Below are 21,215 nucleotides of genomic sequence, written 5' to 3' on the forward strand. Positions count from 1 at the left end.
GCACTGAGCCTGAATGCTCAATCTGCCTTAACTCAATCTGCAAGGGAATAATGAAGAGCTTTTTTATCTCAGCTCTTTATGGGGCTAATGCATCCCATTGTCATGGCAGCTCCCCTGCCTGGCCTGTTACAACTAGTCCTGGGCAGGTGAGCATGTCTCTGCCTCGACTTTGTCATCTTTGTTTTTAGGCAAAGTGAAAAACAGTTGGGATGGTGAAATACAAACCTGGCACTGCAGAGTGCAAATCAAAACAGGCATCATTAAAATCCTGCCAATCTTTAACAGGAGAGAAAGAGAGCAAGAGCACTCCCATGACTCCTGATTGCAAAGGGTCTCCTCTCCCCCTCTGCACTGTGGTTTTTAACAAGGCAGAAATTTAAAAGCAGATGGGAAATTACATCAGCAGCTCAGCTCAGGCTGCACGCCCTGCAGCAACTGTGCAGAGGGAGGGATGGGGGCTGCAACTCCCCAGTGAGCAGCTGGGGTGGAGTGACAGTCTCAAGGCAGCACCCCAGGAGAAAAGGAGGCGTGAGAGAGAAACCTCTCCCACCACATGCCCAGTTTATGTCAGCTCTTAACCCAGACAGAAAATATGTGAAAATTAAAAAAAAAACATGAAATCTCAGACTGAGGCTGGAACACCTTCCCAGCAATCTGCTTGCAGTGCCTTGCCTGTCATTTCTGAAGGAGCTAAAGCTGCTCAGGGATTTCCAGCACACACCAGCTCTGCCCATATGGCACAAGTCACAGGTACTGCTCTCCTGCAAGCAAACACTTATCTGCAGGAGAGGACCAGGGGCTGCTGGAGTCCAAAGGGGTTATTAGGGGATGATCAGCACTAAGGCACACCTGCAATAAGGTGAGGCACACCTGCAGTAAGGTGAGACCCACCAGCATCCCCCTGAAGGGCTCCCCGACAGCCCAGCCCGACCCTGCGCCCTGCACAGGCACAACAGATTTGTGTGCATGGGCAAGAGCCAAAATAATGGACATTCTTAAGCTGTACCACACAGCAGAAGCCAAGGTCAATGAGGCAGTGGCTGCTGTCACCTCTGGGAGGAGAGCTGCTCCTCACAGAGCTGGCATTATCCGCTGGCTGAGCCCAGCCTGCCCCCAGCGTGGTTCCTGCAGTTAAATACCAGCTGCTCACTGGGCACCAGGCTGTGTTTTGTTCCCACTGACAGGGAGGGAAACATGAATAAGTGCCTCACCAGTAGTTTCCAAGCTGTTTGAGGAAAGGATCTTGTTATTTCTGACTCTGGGCTCTTAATGGCAGAAGCTGTTCCGCGTCTGCGTCTCGTTCAGCAGGAGCACAGTGCTGGTGCTCAAGCAGAAGTCTGGAGTAATTTGCCCTTAGCACAGTAAAATAACCATAACTCATGCCAGACTAAAAGCCCTATCACTCCTCTGTGTAAATTATACAGAAGTCAACTCTTGGAGGTCCCTCTGAGCACAGCTCACAGCAATGCACAAGGTTAACTCAAGCAGTTCTTCCTTGTATTACCAATAAACACCATCAGTGTCTCTGCTGCAACACTTGCTGCCAGCTACCAAGAGATGACCCACAACAAAGGCACTACTACCAAGTCCCATATGTGTTTTTTAACAAATCCATGCATTTTCTCCAGATCCCAGGAGCTTGCTGAGGTTCTGGAAGCAGCCTTGTGTGATTACACAAGAATATCTACATGCATCAGCCTCTGGGCAAAAAATATCCTGGGTGTCACCACAGAGCCTGAGTAATGTTTGACTGGCCTTTTAAATGCTGAAAAAGTAAAACTAGCAACCACAAATCCATGGTGTGATATACTGTGGAGTAAAAACAACTTAAAACAAGTTCTCAGTGTCACACAAATGCAACTAAAAATTTGCAGAGGTCAGGTATCAGCCCCAGGACTACCTACAAGCTTTGCAAGGATGCTTTATCAAATCATCAGAGTGGACAACACATTAGGTAACAGATCCTGCCTCTCCTAACAATGCAATCTGATCAATACTCACAACATTTCTGGTAGTGCCAGATTACAATTAACTCTAATCCAACATCAAAGAAAATTCACACAAGGTCTTGGTACTGAGGTTAAAGTTGTGCTCAAGCAATAATGCAGATTACTTTTAAACTTGTTGTCAACTCTTTAGCATTTTGTGTGATACCAGAAAAGAAAGACATGGGGCTTAATGACACAAGCAAACAGCTTAGATCTCTCTTGCAAATGTCAAAATTTCCTCTTACCCAAGACTCACCCAGGAATCTCCCCTCCTGCCTACGTGCACAGAGGTGCATTTCCCTGCATCCCCCCCAGCCTGAGTGGGGTAACAGCCATCCCTCATTGGGAACAGCAGATCCACAAGGATCTGACCCTGCACTGACGTGCTCTGTATTACAGCCCCTGGCAGCTCACACTTCAGGAGAGCATTTTGAACTGTAACACCTTTGCCTGTGCCCATTTGCTTCCTCTCTGTTGTCCACAACCATCTCAGCCTCTTTTTTAGCTGATTTTAGTGTCTTTAACTGCTCGATTAGCAGAGAGGAACAAAAGAGATTTCCTGCATATGGGGACACTTGGATGACCCCCAGTTTCAGGTGGGTCAAGCCTTGTGCTCTGAGTAAAATCCCTGAGGGTTACTCACGTGGACTGGTCACTCAGGGATAATGGAAATGCTTTTAGACAAGGCATATTTTAAAGAAGTGACTGGCAGAGTGCACTGCACAGGAATGGGGAGAATAACCCTGACACCACACACCCCTCTTACTCCCACCTTATCCATACAATTGCAGCATCTCAGGCTGCTTTGGGTTGGAAGGGACCTTAAAGAATCCAGTTTGAACCCCCCTGCCATGCACAGGGACACCTTGCACTAGGCCAGGTTGCTCAGAGTGCCATCCAGCCTGTCCTGGAACACCTCCAGGGACATGGAGTCCACAACCTCTCTGGACAAAAATTATTCTCAGTGAGAAGTCCATGCAGAAAGGAGCCAGAAGGCCAACTCAGCTCTTTGAAATCAGCTCTTCTCTTGGGCTGCCAGCCATGCAGTGTAATGCTCTTCCTCCAGATCTTGTAGACATTACCTCCTCATGCAACAGCCAGCCAGTGACCAGCAAAGCAAAATCTGCTGGACCTCTCTGTGCAGTCCACAGCCACCCCTGGCAGAGCACTGTGGCTGCCTGTTTGGCAAGAGGTTTCACATTTTTCAGCCATGAACATTAAGGAAATCAGAGGAAGGTTGTGAGCTTGAGATGTGGTCAGCCCTGGTGTGCCAGGAGTCTGGCTGGGGACAGGAGCCTTTGCTTTTAGAGGCTGCTTGTTTTAATGATGTGGGAAATTCTCAGGCATCCAAAGGAAATGAGATCCTGCAGCAAAACAGCAGTGCTGGAGTCTAGTTAATAGTGTTGTCTTGCACAGCTATGTGGGTGACTGTGCTCCTATTGCCAATAACTGCTCTGGCAGGGCTGGGTTTTGGACAGAAAAGCTGCCCTTTCTCTGAGCTCCTGGAGAGGATCCAACTCTCCCCTGCAGTGGGAAAACAAGATTGGGGAAGGGGGGAGGAAGCAGACTTAAAAAGGGAGAATAGAGCAGAAAGATCTCCAAGGCAGAGTGCCTCAAAGACTCACATTCAGGTGAACAGAGAAGTAACACGGTCTCACTGCAGTAAACAAGATGCTGTGTGATTCCAGATCCCTTGGGCCTGGATCAGTCCTGGCCCCAGGAATCACCCCCTGCCCATCACAGCCCTGACATTTCCCCTCCATGTCTTTGACACTGACCAACTGCTTTGGACACTCAGACTCAACTGAGAGCATCACCACGATCGCCACTACTTAGTGATGATCACAAGCACGACAACCGCAAGGTAAAAAACAAACCCCAACCAGAAACTTGCTTACTGTGTTTGTTTTTCTTCTCTGGCAGAGGTGGCGGCTTTTCTGGGTCACTGTTCGAAACTGGAGCAGCAAAATCACCAACGAATCCCACTGGAGCTGAAGAGTTTCCTTGCTGGAAAGGCAGAACAGCAGCAAAGGGCGTGAAGGGCATGGAGGGGACGAGGGCGGCGCTCTGCAGGTCATCCTCGGAGATGTTGTCGTACTGGGATGGGTGCCTCTCGTAGGACACCCTGCAGCCCGAGCTCTCTGAGGTCTGCGAGGCTGCACTCCTCCTCTTCTTCTCTGGCAAAGCTGGGGGAGTCTCTGTTGGCTGTGCTGCTCCTGGGAGGCTGCAGGGCTCCAGTGGAGGAGAGGAGCCCTGCGGGAGCTGGAACGTGTGTCCGTGGAAGGGGGAGCCAGACTCGCCCAGGGACTCTGGCAAGGGGCTGAGGACACTGGGCCCCTGAGGAGGTATCTGATCAGTGTTGGAGAGGTCCTGCTGCAGGAATTCATAGTCTGGATCATAGTGATCTGATTGATCTGGGTAAACAGAGGATGATGTATTAGTTTCTCTCTTTTACTGTTTAGACCTTCTCAGTTCTGTCCCTCCCATTCTATCAGTTAATTAATCGGTTCATTTTAATCAGAGTGGAACTTCCTCGCAGCTGGGACCATCTTTTTACACCTTCTGTAACATCCAGACTTCATACAACTCATAATTAATTCTTTACACTAGCAAACAAATAACAAAAATTCAATAGGCAGACATCTGCAGACTTAATTTTTGTCATATTTATATTTTTATTTTCTCTCCTAGCATGTAGAAACCACACTGCTTTAGTCTACCAGGACTCTAATTTCTGCAGACAGGGCTGAAATGAAGAAAACACTCCACTTGAGAGCTGAATTGAGTTTGAGAACCATCACCTACAGCATGGGAAACACATCCCCTGGGCTTTTCCCTCTCTGAAACAGCTCTGCACTGAGCTGCCTGCAGCAACTCCACGCCAGCAGCTGCAAGTGCAGTGCACTGAGTCCATGGGCTCGTGCAGCTGAGCTGGCAGGGCAGAGCAGCCCCCAGCAGCCCCTCTTACCCAGGGTTTCACAGCTGGTGTTGCGGGAGCACTGCCCGCTGTCGCGGTCCAGCGACGAGAGCTGCTCGTCTGACTTGCTCAGCTTGCCAATGCTGCTGCACGGGGACAGCCGAGGAGACTCCCCCCCGTAGGAGTGGCTCCCACCCGACAACCTCCTCTGGGCATAGCAGTCGACATCAAAATCCTTCAGGACAGAAATAAAAAAAATAAAAACGTCAAATCATCATCATCACTCTTGGTAGCTCGCTAGTGAGGAAGATGCAGCTCGAGGAGCAAAGACCTCCCAGTGCTGCTGGCTCTCTCTAAGCTCAGGGAGAACACAGAAACTCTCTGATGTGGCAAACAGGGCATGCCAGGGAGCTCTGGGTGTTCTTGATTTCAAGCAGGGGTTCTGTAACCACACTGGACTTTGCAGATGCTGAGAAGATGATCAAGTTCTTCACAGCTACCTGTGTCTGCTGTCTGTCCCAACACTGAGACAAGGGAATGACACTGCAAGACCTCTCACGACACACCTGGGCCTTTAGCAAATACTTGGTTACCTCACACAAAGAGAAAATAAACTACAGTGAGATACAACTTTCTGTGCCTATGTCTATGGTCCCATTTCAGAAATCACCTCAAGCTTATTAACCTGTGAGTGAACCCCTCACTACTCCCACTCCATCAGAACACCTTTAGTGTGACTGTAGTTTCAACTGAAGAGTGGCCACAGCTTATCTGAGTCAGCCAAACAACTGTAGAGGCTCCCTAAGCCAGAGCTGAGGCTTTGGGGATGAGGACAAGATTTGATTTTTGTGCAATTTGATATGATTCAGGTCCTCACTGCTGAGCTAGTAAGTTCCTGAATGGGTAAAGCAAACCCAGCCATTTACAACCTCATAAACCCCAGACAAGCACAAGAAATTGAATGTGATTAACACACATACAACTTTCCCATTTTTCTACCAGAAAATGTACAAATTTTTCCAAAGCACCAGCAGCAGTCAGAGCAGCAGCTCAAACTGCTGCTTGAGTTAAAAGATGATTGAAATTGTGACTGGATGAAAATAAGTCTTTCAAGAGATGGTGAGATGTCAGGGAGCTCAGCCAGCTGCTGTCCCCTGATCTATTGGCCATGGCAACACTCAGCCACTCCCATACTCACACTCTGCCACCCCTCAAGGCAACCAAGTTTGTAGCAATTTGTTAATTAAACACAACAACGCTGTAAAAAAAAATAAAAATTACGCCGCCAACATTATTTATGACACTGCTGCTCCTGCCACTGCCACTCCCACTGCAGAATGCCTGGGATGAGCAGGGACCTGCAGCTCTCAGCATCTGCCTGAGCTTCTCTCCAGCTCACAGCACATTTCCCTTGGCTCTCACAACGGGGTTATGCCATTACCTGTCTGTTGATCCCAACAGGTAAACTGGACCCACTGGTAGCTCTGCTCATGGGGGCCACCACAGCCACTCTGGTTGGGGAAGGTGCAGACTGACGTTTTTTAGGGGGTAATGCTGGTGGAGGGCTGCAAGACACAACAGGAATTGATGTTTCCATCACTCTTCCAGAAAAAAAAAAAAAAGGATTTTCAGAGGCTTCACGAGATGTTTTCCAGGAGCTTTTGTCAGCCAGGAGCTATTCAGCAAAAGGTATCCACTAAAAATATCGATTTAAGAATAGTCTCACAGGTAAGGTAACTCTCTTGTTAAGTGATTTATTTCTTAAGGTTGGTATTTCTCAAACAGAAACAAATGCTGCTGTAAAAAGTATTTTTAATGGAGCTAATTAGCATGGTAATTATTTCTTAATAAAAGCAGTGAAAATCCAAATTAAATGTTTTGGTTGACCCAAATATTGTTTCCATTCACAGAAGTCCCTCCCCCTCCTCAAACCTTCCAGATCTGAAAAATGCTCAAATTTTAACAGATTTACAGGACAGGAAAATTCTCTTTTTTGGTCTTTGCTTTCTTGGTGAACTTCAGGGAACAAAAGGGTCAGAGCTGCTTTCACTGTGCACTGTGAGGGCCCCCTGTTTTGACATGAATCTGTGTCAGACCCACACATTTACAGTAATTTGTGAGAGTTTAACCCTTTGACTTTTAAGTTTTTGCTCCTAATGACACGTAATTCTGGTAGTCATCAAGCCTGAGAAGTTCCCAAGAGCACACATAGTCTGTTCTTGGAACATACCACGAAAATTTTATATAACCTTTGAGAATTCATAAAATACACAGAAATGTGATTCTTTTTGTCAGCCGCATTTGCAAATTACCACAACACGTATTTTTCACACCAGCCATCAGCACCAGTACTAGAGGAGAAAAACAACACACACACACAAACCTGCAAATTGGGGGTTTTCTCTTCGTTCTCAAAATAGAACACAGAAAGTTTCATGTGGTTACTCTCAGAACAGGGTAAGAACAACCAAGCACTCCTGGCTTTCACTCTTAAGCTGATAGGCAAAGCTGAACAACCTGGCTGTGCAGGACAGATTGGGAACTGCCCCCGAGGTTAAAGGAACATTTCCCATGGGATACAGCAGACCAAGACTGCACAGTGCAGAAATCACACAGTTTTATGTGAGGTTATATGGATTTATGTGATGCCTCTCATGTGTGGGTATCAGGGCATGGCATTATCCTCACATAAAAAGAAGGAAAAGACACAAAGAAATAATAAGAGAGAACACAAAGCAAAGTGCAGGAGCAGGGAAGAATTGCTCTGGAGGACTGGAAATTCAAAAGCAACACAAACCCTCCTCTCTTGTGCACATTTTGCAAGATTGTTTAAAATCCAACAGGGTGGTGAGAGGCACTGGTGCTCTTTGGCTGGCTGGGCAGTGTTACCTGTTCTCTGCCACACGAATGCTGGGCAGAGGGGGTTTAGGAGGTGCAACTTCTTCATCCATGGAGTCAGTCAGCAGCTCGTTGGATTGAGTCATGTTTGTTGTTTTGTTGAGGATCTCCATTTCTCGGTCTGTAAGGGGAAGTTCTGATGGGCTGCAACACATGCAAAACACAGATTGTAAATCATAAACCACAGCTGGAACACAGCCCTGACAGATTCAAACCTATTTTAAATCATGTGCTATCAGACAGACACCTAGAACAGAAGGCAGAATTTGCATCTCCAGGTGGAATTCCATGTATGTGCAGAGCTCAGAGTGCATGTGACACAAAGGGTGTTTCACTGCCAGATTTTGGTGTCTGTCCTATCATAGCACATTCTCTTTTAGTGATCCTACTGAAATGGATGGTGGCTACATAAAGAACACTACACCACCCTCTGTGAAGAGCAGCTGAATGATTTAACTCCACTGTCAGCAGTCAGAAATTATCCCTTCTACATCAGTGCTGCCCACAGAAGAAATCAGTGACCCACCTGTCAGATTTACATGCTGGCAAACTGGGTTTAACTGGGCTTGTGGGAGAGGGATGCTCCTGCTTTTCAATCGTGAGTCTGACCAGCTCCTGATGGATGGAGAGAAGAAAAAGAGAATAATCATCATTTGATGAATGCTGCACTTAAACATCTCAGAACACAAAGAGATGCTACTGCAGTAAACTCTTGGTTATGGTTTAATGATGGTGTGGACACAGAGAGCTGAGCTGGGTGTAAGTCTGGTACAGAGCCACACAAATGATGCAGAACAGCTGCTGAGGAGCAGCCTGCACCCAGAGGAAGTTTTGGCAGCATTTGAGTGAAGTTCATTACCCTGACTGAATGGGGATTCTGCACAAACCCACGTGTGTGTGTTTTTGCTATGCTTCCTCTTTCCTCTGTCTCACAACTGTGTTCCAGTCCACACAACACCCTAAATAATGGCAAATTTGCTTTACATATATAAATCTAAGTACAAAACAGTCTTACCCAGTGGAGTACTTCATCTAGCCAAAACCAACATTAAATAATTGCTTTCTATTTTATAAATAAGAATGTATTTGCTTCAAAAAGCAAGTTTTCTGTAAAATGCCCCACCAAAAATTAAACAGAGAACACCTTCATTAAAAGGCTGCTTCCCCTGAAGCTACCTTTTAACACATTAGCAATAGAAGACCTAATCATTCAAGAAGCTACTGCAGTGTATCTGTTATGGGCAGATAAGGCTCTGGATAAAGAGATAAGGGCATGATAATCCTGAACTCTTAAGTCTGCCAGCAGTCAAAGCAACAATCATTCACGCCACAAAGACAGAAAGAACATTTCATGGATTTGTCTGAGGCTGACAAATACATCTCCAGCTCAGAGACACAAACACATGCCCCTCTTACAGGCAGCCTGGAAAACTGGCACTGCTTCCTGCCACTATTGGCTTCCCAGCATATTACACAAAGGAAACTGGAAGGGATCAATTTTAATTTTATTATTTTAAAGCAGCCTGAAGTACAGTGTCATCATTCCAGTATCATCTTTGTGTCCTTGTCTGTGGAGCTTGGAAACACCTGGCATTGCCATCATCCCTCTGAGGAAGGAAAATACTGTAAAAGTTCTGGCCCTTTTACATCAGGCTCTTCTGAAAGCTGAAATTCCATGGGTTAACACACACACAACAAGAGGAATAAGGAGCAAACACCATCCAAGTGTCCACCACAGCTGACTTTGGTCTCCATGCCCTACTTACACTCCTGGTGTGAGCTGGTGCTCCAACACAGTACATTGTGTTACCCAAAACCTCAGCTCTCCAGAACATCCCACACAGGGGGGAGGAAGAGGGAGCACAAACAGATGTCCATGGGGACTAAAATAAGAAGATGTGGGACAGAGAGCCCTGGTGGGAACAGTGTGTTCTGGAAAGTGTCCTGATGAGTAACATCACTTGACTCTTCTGGCTGCATTTGGCATCATGGGGCTGAGTGATGACTCAATGGATTGCCACCTTTCTGCCCTCTGGGCAAAATTCCACTGCTGAAAAGGTTTTTGGAGATCCTCGTGTACTTAAAGAGACTCAGGGTTGGAGTCTCTGGGGTAGTGGCCAGCGAGGACTGCAAACACACAGGAGCACAATAAGGGAAATAAAATGTGTGGGCATTCAAACCAAAAGCCAAAATACTCCTTAAACATCCCCCTGAGAAGGCTGTGGAAGGGAAAGTGTAATGTCTCCTTTTCCTTCACCTGAAACCAAAGCCAGGCCAACACTGCAGACTGTGGTGGTGGCTGTGTTGCAGCAGCCCTGAGGAGCCCCAGACACTCAGGGCTGAAGTGCTCAGTTTTCCTATTTTGCCAATCATAATGGACACAAAGGTGTCTACCACATGGAAATGTAGGTTAAAATGGGAGAAAACCAATCCAATTTGGCTCAAAAGTATCTTCAGAATTATTCAAACCATTGGGACTGGGGGAGGAAAAACCCAAAGCACCTTCCAGTGGAGGCACCAAGGCATGACTGCAATTACCTGAGAGGATCACTTTCCCTTCCAACTTTGACAAATATCACCAGACCCTCAGTGTTTCTTCTCTCTGCTATCCCCAAATGAGAATTAGCATTTGGAAATCAAGCCAGAATCTTTAGCATACACATAGAGGTAATGTGCACACAACTGAGCCAGATGCACATTATGCTATTCCTTATCAGCAAGGAAAGAGATTCCTGCAGCAGTAATTAGAGATAATTAAAGCCTCTCTACAAACTATGCTACTTCAGCAAGCTGAAAATTCCACAATGAGATGGATTTTTAAGAAGTTATGTAATCAAACCAAGGATTTTTTTCCCTGCCTAGCAAAGCCCTAAAACATGAGATCAAAATATCAAGTAACAGAGGTGAACAAGAGTCTCCTTTATGTTTAATTCTGAAAATAAAGAAGTAAGCATTGAAATGTGGAAGTGGATCTTGTGTGATCTGCCAGAAAAACAAAACACAGGCTCTGCTGTGGAGAGAAGTGTCCATCATCTCAGTTCTGCTTCCACCAAATGTGGCTGGGCCTTTCTAAAATAAACTTTGTTCCTTGCTGTGCAGGAGGTGAAAGCATGCTGCTCCCAAGTGCTGACCTCTTGATGGGCAAACACTCTCCCATCTCCCCAGACAGCCACACATCTGCTCTAGGGCTGACCAGACATGAGCCAGCTCCAACTGGAAGGCCAAAATAACTCAGCCTAAAAACAAAGCAGAGCCTGATTTAGCACTGCAAGGACATGTCCATGGATGCTCCCAGTCTGGGCTGGCTCAAGAACAGGCATCCCAGACCTTCTCCCAGTGTGCAGAGGACACAGCTCTGGCTGAAAGGCAACAGGTACCAAGGGTTTAAATACTGTTTGAAGTCAAAGAACAACTCCCAAGTTGTGTGCCCAACTCTCCTGCAATGAGACCACACAGCTCTGATTCACATCTGGGGATAACACATCTCTCCCTGGGATTGTGCAGATTCACTCAGTGGTAACTCACCATTTGCTGGGGAATTACAGCACAGATTTTCACATCCTCCAAATTGCTGCTGAATTCCAGACTAACAGCAGCTGAGATTTTAGGCTAAACTCTTTTCCTCTCTCCTGCTGTGCAAATTTAAGGCCAGCTTTACTTTTAAAATGTGTAGCTTAAAGAGCATATTGTGCAAAATAATCCTAGAAAATCCATCTTCTTTAGGTGCTAGAAATGATTTGTTTCAAAGATATTTATTTAAAAGGCTCATAAAGTAATAGCAGACTTTAGTATCTGTGCTTGAGTGACATTAAAGAGATATCCAGATGAGGCAGACACCAAACCAAGAGGCTTGAAAATGTGACAGCCAAAGCCTGGGAGATCCACTTTGTTTTTACATTTGGCTCCATTTAATAAAACTGAGTCTGAGTACAGTGAAAGGTACCAGTTCCTGATCCTTAAGTCCAGGTGATGCTGCAGTTCTTAAAACTCCATCCCAATTTTTCTTGTGATTTAAACATTCCCCTCTAAATTCAGCCCTGCTCTTGAAAGAGATTTAACTTCCTCTACAGTTTCCAAAATAAGATTCCCAGGAGATAAGACAGTCTGTCCACTGGTGCCCTAAGCCCAGATGAACCAAACTTTACCAACAGTGCCAGGACAGGTGAGTGATCAGCCCAGGGACAGCCTGGGACACAGAAATAATGGGTACAAGAACCTTGCAGGGAGGAGGAAAGCCCACAGCTTGTCCAGGGTGGAACAGGGAGGGAATGCTACAAGCAGGTCTGACAATGGACACAAAGGTTTCTGTTCAACGTTTCCATTAGCAATGTAAAACTAATCTGCACAAAACTGAGTTTAGCTCATCACCTGTTCCACACCCTAATCCAGCTGCTCAGAGTGGTGATGTACCACTGACAAATCCCTTGAAATTTCTCTTAAAAGATGGAGCTGGAGTCTTTCATTCTTTGTGGGCATTGACAAGGGAGCATTTTCATTTTATTTTGCTGAGACAGAAAATGTGCAAACCACGTCTTGTAATCTGCAGGGGAGACTGGGAATGACTTGCTGAAAATTTAATGCAACACTGAAGAAAGATCCATTGCTTCTTCCAATTCATCCAAATGCCAGGGTGAGCATGCCAGAAGTTCCCATTCAGAGCCAAACTGTGCTAGTCTTTAACCAGCACTCCAAAGAGGAACATTTAAGTTATGGAACAGTTGATTTAAGAGGTAAGTTTACTGAAGGCAGAAATAGGATCATCATATTTTACCTGCACTTAAAAACCTAGAAGAGATTAACTAGAAGAGGTCTAGTTTACACTAGAAGAGGTCTAATTTAAACTGGAAGAGGTTTAGTTTAAATTAGAAGGGGTCTAGTTTAAACTAGAAGGGGTCTAGTTGACACTAGAAGAGTTCAAGTTTACACAGATCTCTTCTAAAATACTTTACTATATGCTCTTTATAATAAAATTTACAACGTCTCACGCACCTTGACTCCATCCAGAACAGCTTTTATGACATCCTTCACTGTTGTGACCATCTCCTTGTCCTCTGAGTTCACCCCCTCCAGCATCACCTGATCAGACCAGCGGATGAGGTTGGCCAGGCTCTGGTACACTCGGCTGTAGCAGGATGAGATGGCAGAACTGCACAGCAGGACAGGGAGCAGTTGAGGAAAAAAAAAAGAAAAAAAGAGAAGAGAACAAAAAGAAATTTTGGAGATGTTATCAAATGTTAGGAGAGTGAGTTTCACGCTGTGCATTTCAGTGCTTTGCTCTCTGACACTAAGAATTTGTGTTGAGCAGGTGACAAAGCTCAGCTGCTCTCCTGTTCTCTAGCACCAAATGATGACAGTGTGAAGGTACAAACCACCAACAGCTCATTCCCAAGTATCAGAAGGAATTATCTAGGATGCAGGTTAGCACAGCAATGCTAAAAACAATTCTTTCCATCTTAATTTACAGCTCCATCCTATGCCTTAACGTTAAAGATAAGTATTCAAGCCCTACATTTAAGTTATGTTATTTCAGTATTATCCTTCTTCCTTATTAGCTCTCCCCAAAACCACCTTGGACCACTGAGAGCTGACTCTATTCATTCCTTTACAAATCACTGCCTCACTGTTTATAATGCCTGAAAACATGTAATTAAAATTACTTATTTAGAGAAACTGAACTGAATGAATTTCAGGTTTGAAAGAGGAAGGGTGTTGCTTTGTTTTGTTTTTAATGAGAAACAGAATTGAAGCTATTGTTCTGAAGGGGAAAGAAAAAAAAGAGTTTTGGAAGGATGACAACTTTAAATAAAAGTTAACTGTAACAACAGTGCTCCCAGGCATTTTCCTGGCCATTCTGAAAACACTGACTTCATTACTAAACAAGGTGTGTTAACAGCACTGCTGATGGCAACGCTTCAGCAATTCTTTGCCACGTTAAATCAATTTCAAACTGCATCAAAACCATAAACAGATAAGAGAAGGTGTAATCTTGCAATCATTACTGATACAAGTTGTTCCAAATCTTCCCATTTCTCTCTGCTATCCATTCTGCATTGGCTTAACTCCAGTAACTTCATTATCTGTGAGAAAAGAATCGAGCCCATGAGCTCCAATGAGTTTATTTAGGTGAATGAGGTTTGCAGGACTGGGGGAAGAACTACTGTCAAGTTTCAACCAGGGAATACAAACAATGGCAAGGATTTGATTGTTTGGTTGTTGTTTGGGGTTTTTTTTAAGGTTTGTTGCTTGCCATTTGTTCTCATTTCAAATGAAATTAGCTTGGTAGGAGATATTTCCTAAACAGGGCCCTCCCTCATCTCTTTCTAAGGCTTTGATTTCTTTGCCATTAATCTTCAGTCTGCTTCCTTCTAAGGAGGCAGTAATTGAAAGCCCATTTTGTGCAAGATTTAATTACTTTTTTCCTTGATGCAAATGCTTCCCCTAAAGCCAAAAGGAGTCCAACAATAATGTAGGGCTTTCTTTGTCACTGACACAAGTCTTGCTCACTGTTCTTGCCATCAGAGTCACCCCTTTGTGTCCTGCCACAGGTAGGGAGAGAAGGACATGGCTTTTTGAGAAAACCAGATCCCCTTTTGGGTTTTTTTGGGAGGGTAAGCAAGGCAGGGCATGGGATCTGTGCTTTAATGCACAGTGTTTCCAGAAACAGAGACTTATCTCTGTGTAGAGGACATTCCCATTTTAACAGATTTATGGTTCAAAAGATCCAACTTCAACTGGATCTTACCTGTCCCAGCCACAGGTGTGATACTCACCCATTTCCTCCTTCCTTTTGCCCTGGCCTCAGCTCTGGGGCCAAACACAACTGAGCATCTCTGTTTGCAAAGTATTTGGCACCCAGTGCTACCCCAACTGCATTATAAACCTTCCCTGTGCCAGCACTGAAATAAGCATCTTGAAAGTAAAAAAAAATTGGAGCTATTTAATGGGAAAACAAACAGGAACAGCACAAAACCTGGCAGGATTTCAGGAACCAAACACCTGCATTTCTCTGCTTAGTTCTGTGCTTTCCTCTGTGTTAACTTTGCTCTTTCAGTATTATTCAACAATGTTTGTTTGTTTTCTGGAAATCAATTGCTCCAGCATCCATGGGCTGAACACCAACAATATCTCTGTGGCTTGGCAACACCACAAATTCTTATAAACCATGCTGAGCTTGGCTTTGGCAAATTTCTACTTCTTTCCTGGCTTCAAACCCACTGCCTAACTGGTAAAAACGTAATACACATAATCTGTTAAAACATAAAACAATAATCTGTTGAGTGAGGCAGGAATGAACTTGGACTGGTTAATCTGCTGAAGTACATCTATTTACTTCTGTATCTGATCCAGCAAAATCCAAAAAAAGCAGTTAAGAGTGCAGGCTCAGACTTCTGTAATATCAGGGTGGATAAACTGAGCACAAAAAAGGATTACTCTGAAGATAAACTCTTTTTTCAGGTGAAGCTATTGGATTTGTTAGCTTGTAGGATACCACCATGGACTGCAGAAACAGGAATAGCATCTGAAGAGAATCTCCCTCTGGAAAACAATGAATTTCTAAGTTTATGCTAAGACCCATCCCTTCCTCCACTCTGAAAGCAGCCTAATTTGCTTTATCTTTCCATGGCATGAGCTTCTTCACAGCAGGGAATCTGCTTTTAAATGATGTCTGAAAATAATTTAGTGAAAACAGGAGTCACTTCACCAGCATCTCCTGCCATGAGGTTCCTCAGATAAAGCAGGAGCCTGTTGGTCTGTCACGGCCCCAAAAGCCAAGGAGGAAACTCACCTTTGCTGGATTCGTGGGTCAGTCTGCACCAAGGGCAGGATGGCTTCCAGCACTTTACTGGCTGAGCCTGGCAGCATCTCCAGCACTTTGTTATCAATTGCCATTTTGTCCACAATAGTCTTAAAGTAGCGCAGCGCACTGACCACCTCCTTCTCCTTCTCCTCCAGCCATGATACATTCTGAAGAGGAGGGAAGAAATGCAGAGATTTGTTAAAATTTCAGTATTTTAAGGGCAGGGTTCCTTTAACAAACCCAAAGTTTGGTGACACTGAGGTGCATTCCAGGAGGAGTGGAAAAACCTCTTATTACCACAAACACTTTTAAATTTAATCACTACTCTTTCAAAGGAATAGTCAGTGCAAGATCACACCCCCACTTTAACCTTCAGAATTACCTGCATTCCAAACTGAAGGCTGATCTTGATCAGCTTTAGGCTAAGAATAACACCACTGATGACATCAAGGACCGCTGCTTTGAAACCCACACCCTAAACTGGGACAGAATGGTTTGCGTTGGAAGGGACTTTAAAGCCCATCTGGGCAGGAACACCTTTCACTATCCCAGGCTGTCCAAGCCCCATCCAACCTGGCCTGGGACACTTCCAGGGATGGGACAGCCCAAGTTGCACCAGGGCCCTACCACCCTCATAGGGAAGAATTTCTTCCTAAATCTAACCTAAACCTGCCCTCTGTCAATTTAAAGGTAACACCCCTTGTCCAATTACTACATGTCCTTGTAAAATACATGAAAACACTCCACTCTGATGAGCCTCCAACCTGAATCATTTTGTGATGCTGCTGGAAGAAGAGAACTCACACAATTTCCACGAGGACCAACTGTAAAAGCTAAGTTTTGGCATTGGTGAATGAATGTTGCAGAAGGGAACAATTCATTGGAATAAAGCTGAGTTGTGGTCACTAATTTCTGTGCCACCACAAACACAAAAGGAAGAAATTCAGAAGTGACACATGATACCTCAATGGCATTCTGGACAGGGATAGTTTTTTAAAAGTTTACAACAGTATGCCTGGAGGACTTCTAAGGCCACAAGTAGTTTCTAAGTGACATTTAAAATAACTACTGAGCACTGCTAGAAAAGGAGCAGAGAGCTTAGCAGAGTCAGATTTCATCCATTATCTCCTCAGCTTCAGGAATTAATGACCTATGGGCATTGTGTGCTCCCCATATTCCTGTCAGCTGTTAAACTGCTGCTTTTCTACAAAATCAGGCCAGCAGCCCAAAAGGTTTTAGGAAGAACAATTTATAGGCAGCACTGGTTAGTAATTTGGGGCCAGTTGCATAAAAGGGTTAGAATCCCAAGTTCCATCTCGCTCCAACTTCAGAAGTCTAAGTCCCAATCCAAGAACTGCAAACCACCCTGTCATTTTCCATCTCGTCTGGGCAGTGCCCAAAATCTGCTGCTGCTTCCCCTTTGGACAACACTTCTTGCCAGGAACCTCAAGTTCTGATCTACAGCCCACAGTGCCCTGAACTCCCTTCCTTGCTGAGGAGAATCCTGGCAACCCACTGGGATAAAAAATGACATTTCCCATTCTGCAGGGATGTGCCCTCACCACTGCAGAGTTTATTCCAGGATACAAAATCTTAAAAACATTTAGGCTGGAAATGACCTCCAGGATCACTGAGTCCGACCATTAATCTATGGAGAGCCTCAGCCTCCTCCAAGGTTTTGCACTTCATATGAAATGAGCACACATTTTAGGGATCAGAGGGTCTGTAAATTCCCTGGGTAAGTACAACCATGGTCCAGCAGTCAAAGCTCTCAAACAGAAGTGAAAAAATGCAGACTGCAGTTCCTGCTCCCATGGCTGCTTATGGGTTTCATTCAACAACTGTTTCCTGTAGAAAGGCTTGTGACTTAATAGCTTAAACACTCTCCTGGTGCACAGAAGGGATGGGCCTGACAGAGTTCAGGGCTGAGAATGACAACTGGAAACACAAATCCTTCCTCTGAGCACACCAAGGGATGTGAATCCAGACACTGCCTGGGACACAGCCCTTTCTTTTATTTTTTATTTTTTGGGTTTTTTTCCCTCTCCTTTGGGTGACATTCCCAGGAGCACTTTGTAATGAATCCTCTTCCAAAGTCCAAAGTATCACACATAGAAGTGCACAGAACCATGGAATGATTTGGGTTGGAAGAGATCTCAAATCTCATCTCACTCCACCCCTGCCACAGCTTCCACCAGAGCAGACTGCCCCAGGTCTGTCCAACCTGCCCTGAACACTCCCAGGGATGGGGCAGCCTCCCATTTCTCTTTGGGACATTAAATGGGAAAAAGTTACAACCCAGGCAAAACAGCATCTCCTCTAAATCCCTGCCTGACACATATAGATATTTCTGGATGATTTCTGAAATTTTCCCTTAATAATCAAATTGCAAATGCATCATGTATGAGACACAGCTGACCCAGAAAGGGTCACAGTGAGCTGTACAGAATACACCCAATTACAAAAGCTGGAATCATCCTTTTTTTCCTTACATTTTGGCAGTGTAAAACCTATCATAAGTCTGTATATAGCACTGAAGGACACTCCTGTTCCTACAACAGGACAAGAATCACAAAGTTCAGGGGACAAAAGGAGGTTCTAAAAAGAAAAGAACATCTCCAATGTTGTCCCCATCCAGATATAAAGGGGAAGAGGAGATGATGATGTTGGCATGAGCTGAGCATATCCTTCAGCTTACACATCGTGATTTTACATTAATTTTTAGTATTGCTATTTCTGCTCTACAGTGATTATCTACTTCAAGAGCACAAAAATAGCATCTTGAGTACTTAAGAGGGAGAAAAGGATGATATTTGGTTTATCAAGTGAGCCTTCTGACAGAAGAGCTCCCGTTTGTCAACTGATGTCTGTGTTCCAGTGAGAAAAACTGGCAACAATCCAGGCCCATCCTCTTCCCCACTCTCTCCCCTAAAGCTAATGAGCTGACTACATCCAACTGATTGATTAGTTGGGCAGTAGCTATTAAAATAGGTAAGGAATGAACCAGAAATCAACAATATTTCTCAGTATAAAGATTAATGTAGTTTAAATAATCATGTACAGTAATTAAAAAATATTTCAAGTGTTTTGTTTTCCAACTAAAAAATCCCAATCTGTACATAAAAAATTATTTTAATGTCCAGCATGGCTTATTAGTAAATCCTCTTGCACTGTTTTTAGGGGAAAAATAGAAAAGCAAAAACTTCATCTATTATTAACATGCATTTGCTATAGACCACATTTTGAAAAGGGCTCTTCATTTTCTAATGTATTTAATGTGGTCACACATCAATTTAAAGGAAGGCTGCTAAATTATCTCAAGATACCATCCTGAAACATCATTGGAATTAAAAGCCTTCAAGGAGTACTCTCAGGGTTGTCTTGGGGTTTTTTAGTTTTATTTTTAAATAGCACTCAGCAATGCAAGGTGTTTGGCTCCCTAGAAAGCAATTCCACAGTCTCCTGGGGAAAAATCCCTCATCATCTTTCATCTGATGGGGCAGAATAGGGTGAGGAAGGCTGCAGAGACTTCTCTGGGTGTTGAGCAAGTCATAAAACCTAACAAAACTTTATCTTGCTGGCTGTTCTCAGTACCTCCACAACAACTCCCAGCAGAGATAATCTGAAAAATTCTGCATGTCTGGCACTGAGTACTGGATGAGACTTAACAGCTGAGAATGATATTTAATTATCCTAAACAACCTCAACTGTTCTTAACTTCTGGCTTCAATTTGTACTTGAAAACTGACTGCAACAGTGCTGTCACAGAGAAAGTCTCCAGCTACATAATCTGGTCACAACAGGAGAGGAGATAACACAGATCAGTTTGTGACCTCATTGCTCAGAGGACCCGGAGTACATTTGGTCTGGGGAACGTTGTGCTGGATCAGCAGCTGCTCCAACACCTCTGTGGGACTCTCCCTGCTGGTGTCACCAGGGATTGAGCACATCTTTGGAGCAGCTTCAAGGATGTGCTTGCCTGGGTCTGGGGTTTTTCAGAGGATCACACCCCAAACCAGGCAGCTCTTTGGAAGCACAACCCACAGGGTGTGCATGTGGGGAGGATGTGTCAGCCCATACACCGCGTTCCATAATGAGATATTTAAATGCTTGTGGAAGGAGGTCTCATCGTGCTCTGCAAAGTGAAGCACATGCCTTGATTTAATACTACACAGGGCTGTTTATAGGTAACCATAAAATGACCCTGAGGATCCCTGAGCTGCAGAATTATGCACAGGACAAATTCACACGCCAGATTATGATAGACTGAGTACCAGAAAGCAAGAACCCATCAGGATAACAGAACATGGCCTTTGCTTACTTTGTTCACTGACTTCTCTGGTGTTTTCACTGTCAGGTCGACTTGCTTTCCTTTCTTTGAGGGTGTTCTCTTTATTTTTGGTGAATGAAACTTGCCCTTCAACTTCATGGTGAACGAGGAGAGATGGGAACGCTCAGAATCTAGAAAGACACAGAAAAGCATTTCTGGATTAGGGCAAATATGATGAAACCAGGGATGTGTTACAGCATTATCTGGAAGACACTTGCACCATGTAAATTTATTGAGTAGAACACAATAAAGAAAATTAACAAACTGCTGCTCTATATTATGTTTCAAACCACAACACCACCATAATTTCCTGCTTTCCTCAACCACAATATCAACATCATTTCCTGCTTTCCCTTGGAGGCAGGGACAGAGGGACTGCTACAGCTCTGTGCCTTGGAGGGAAGAGGGAAAACACCCCTCTTAAAGCACTTATCTCCAGAAGGTCCTGAAGTACTTTACAAAGCAGGCAATCATCGTGCCTCTCTGGCAGATGAGCAGCGAGCCCAGGGGATGAAGTGACTCCTTCACAGCCCCTGGCAGAGCAGAGCCCTTGGCTGTGGGTCAGTGCAGGGCTCTGCCTGCTACTGGGACCTGGCTGAACACAGTCCCAGGTCATGCCCTGCCCGGGATGCTGATCTCTACCCACTCTGCAGCATCAATTTTGAATGTGGCCCCATGGATAATGTGAACAAAATTGCCAGCCCTTGTCATCTGCAATGGATTTCACTTCCACTGTACCAGAAAAAATGGAGGAACCTCTTTGATACCTAATACTGGGGCATCCTTCAAGGAACTGAACTGCAGAAGTGCTCAGCCCTTTTAGAAATTGTATTTTCATTGTTTTTTGAATACCTAAAAGAAGTCTTAAAGGTTTGCAATCATGCCATATGCAGACTTATCATTGAAATACACTTTTATCTGTTTAACCATGAAGCTAAATAAAACTAAGCTAAAAACTAAAAACTAATCTGCCTTGTAGAGTGCAATTTAGAAAGTATTTTGAGCGAAGAGCACTTTAATAAATGAAGGTCTGAGTTGCTCTCTAGTGACCCAGATAATTCAGCAGAAGTTACCCAACTTGTCTCTAACTACATTATGAAGAAAAGCACACAGTTTTGCTGAGTGTTTAATTTTTCTTTTAGATTATTTGAGCATTAGCTGCACTGGCTGTACTGAGTGCAGAGGACAGCCCCATGCATGCAGCACTGCAGCACCTCGTCAGCATGCAGGCTGCAAACAGCAAAGGCTGCTGAGTCAAATCTAGCAACCAGCAGCTAAATACCA

General features: G+C 44.5%; 1 protein-coding gene across 8 annotated transcripts in view; it reads right to left on the reverse strand.

The window, feature by feature from the left end:
• Nucleotides 1-21,215, reverse strand: part of RAPGEF1 (Rap guanine nucleotide exchange factor 1) — an 85,643-nt gene that overhangs the window by 33,203 nt on the left and 31,225 nt on the right. For all 8 annotated transcript variants that reach the window (XM_063174476.1, XM_063174475.1, XM_063174473.1 and 5 more), the window contains exons 2-9: nt 19,923-20,062; nt 15,590-15,768; nt 12,793-12,949; nt 8,330-8,418; nt 7,795-7,947; nt 6,347-6,470; nt 4,957-5,140; nt 3,887-4,402 (exon numbers count right to left, since the gene is read on the reverse strand). In XM_063174476.1, the coding sequence (XP_063030546.1) occupies nt 3,887-4,402; nt 4,957-5,140; nt 6,347-6,470; nt 7,795-7,947; nt 8,330-8,418; nt 12,793-12,949; nt 15,590-15,768; nt 19,923-20,062 (1,542 nt within the window). The remainder of the gene's footprint in view (nt 1-3,886; nt 4,403-4,956; nt 5,141-6,346; nt 6,471-7,794; nt 7,948-8,329; nt 8,419-12,792; nt 12,950-15,589; nt 15,769-19,922; nt 20,063-21,215) is intronic.

Source organism: Melospiza melodia, chromosome 22 (assembly GCF_035770615.1).
Source record: "Melospiza melodia melodia isolate bMelMel2 chromosome 22, bMelMel2.pri, whole genome shotgun sequence".
In the NCBI taxonomy this organism is placed as follows: Eukaryota; Metazoa; Chordata; class Aves; order Passeriformes; family Passerellidae; genus Melospiza; species Melospiza melodia.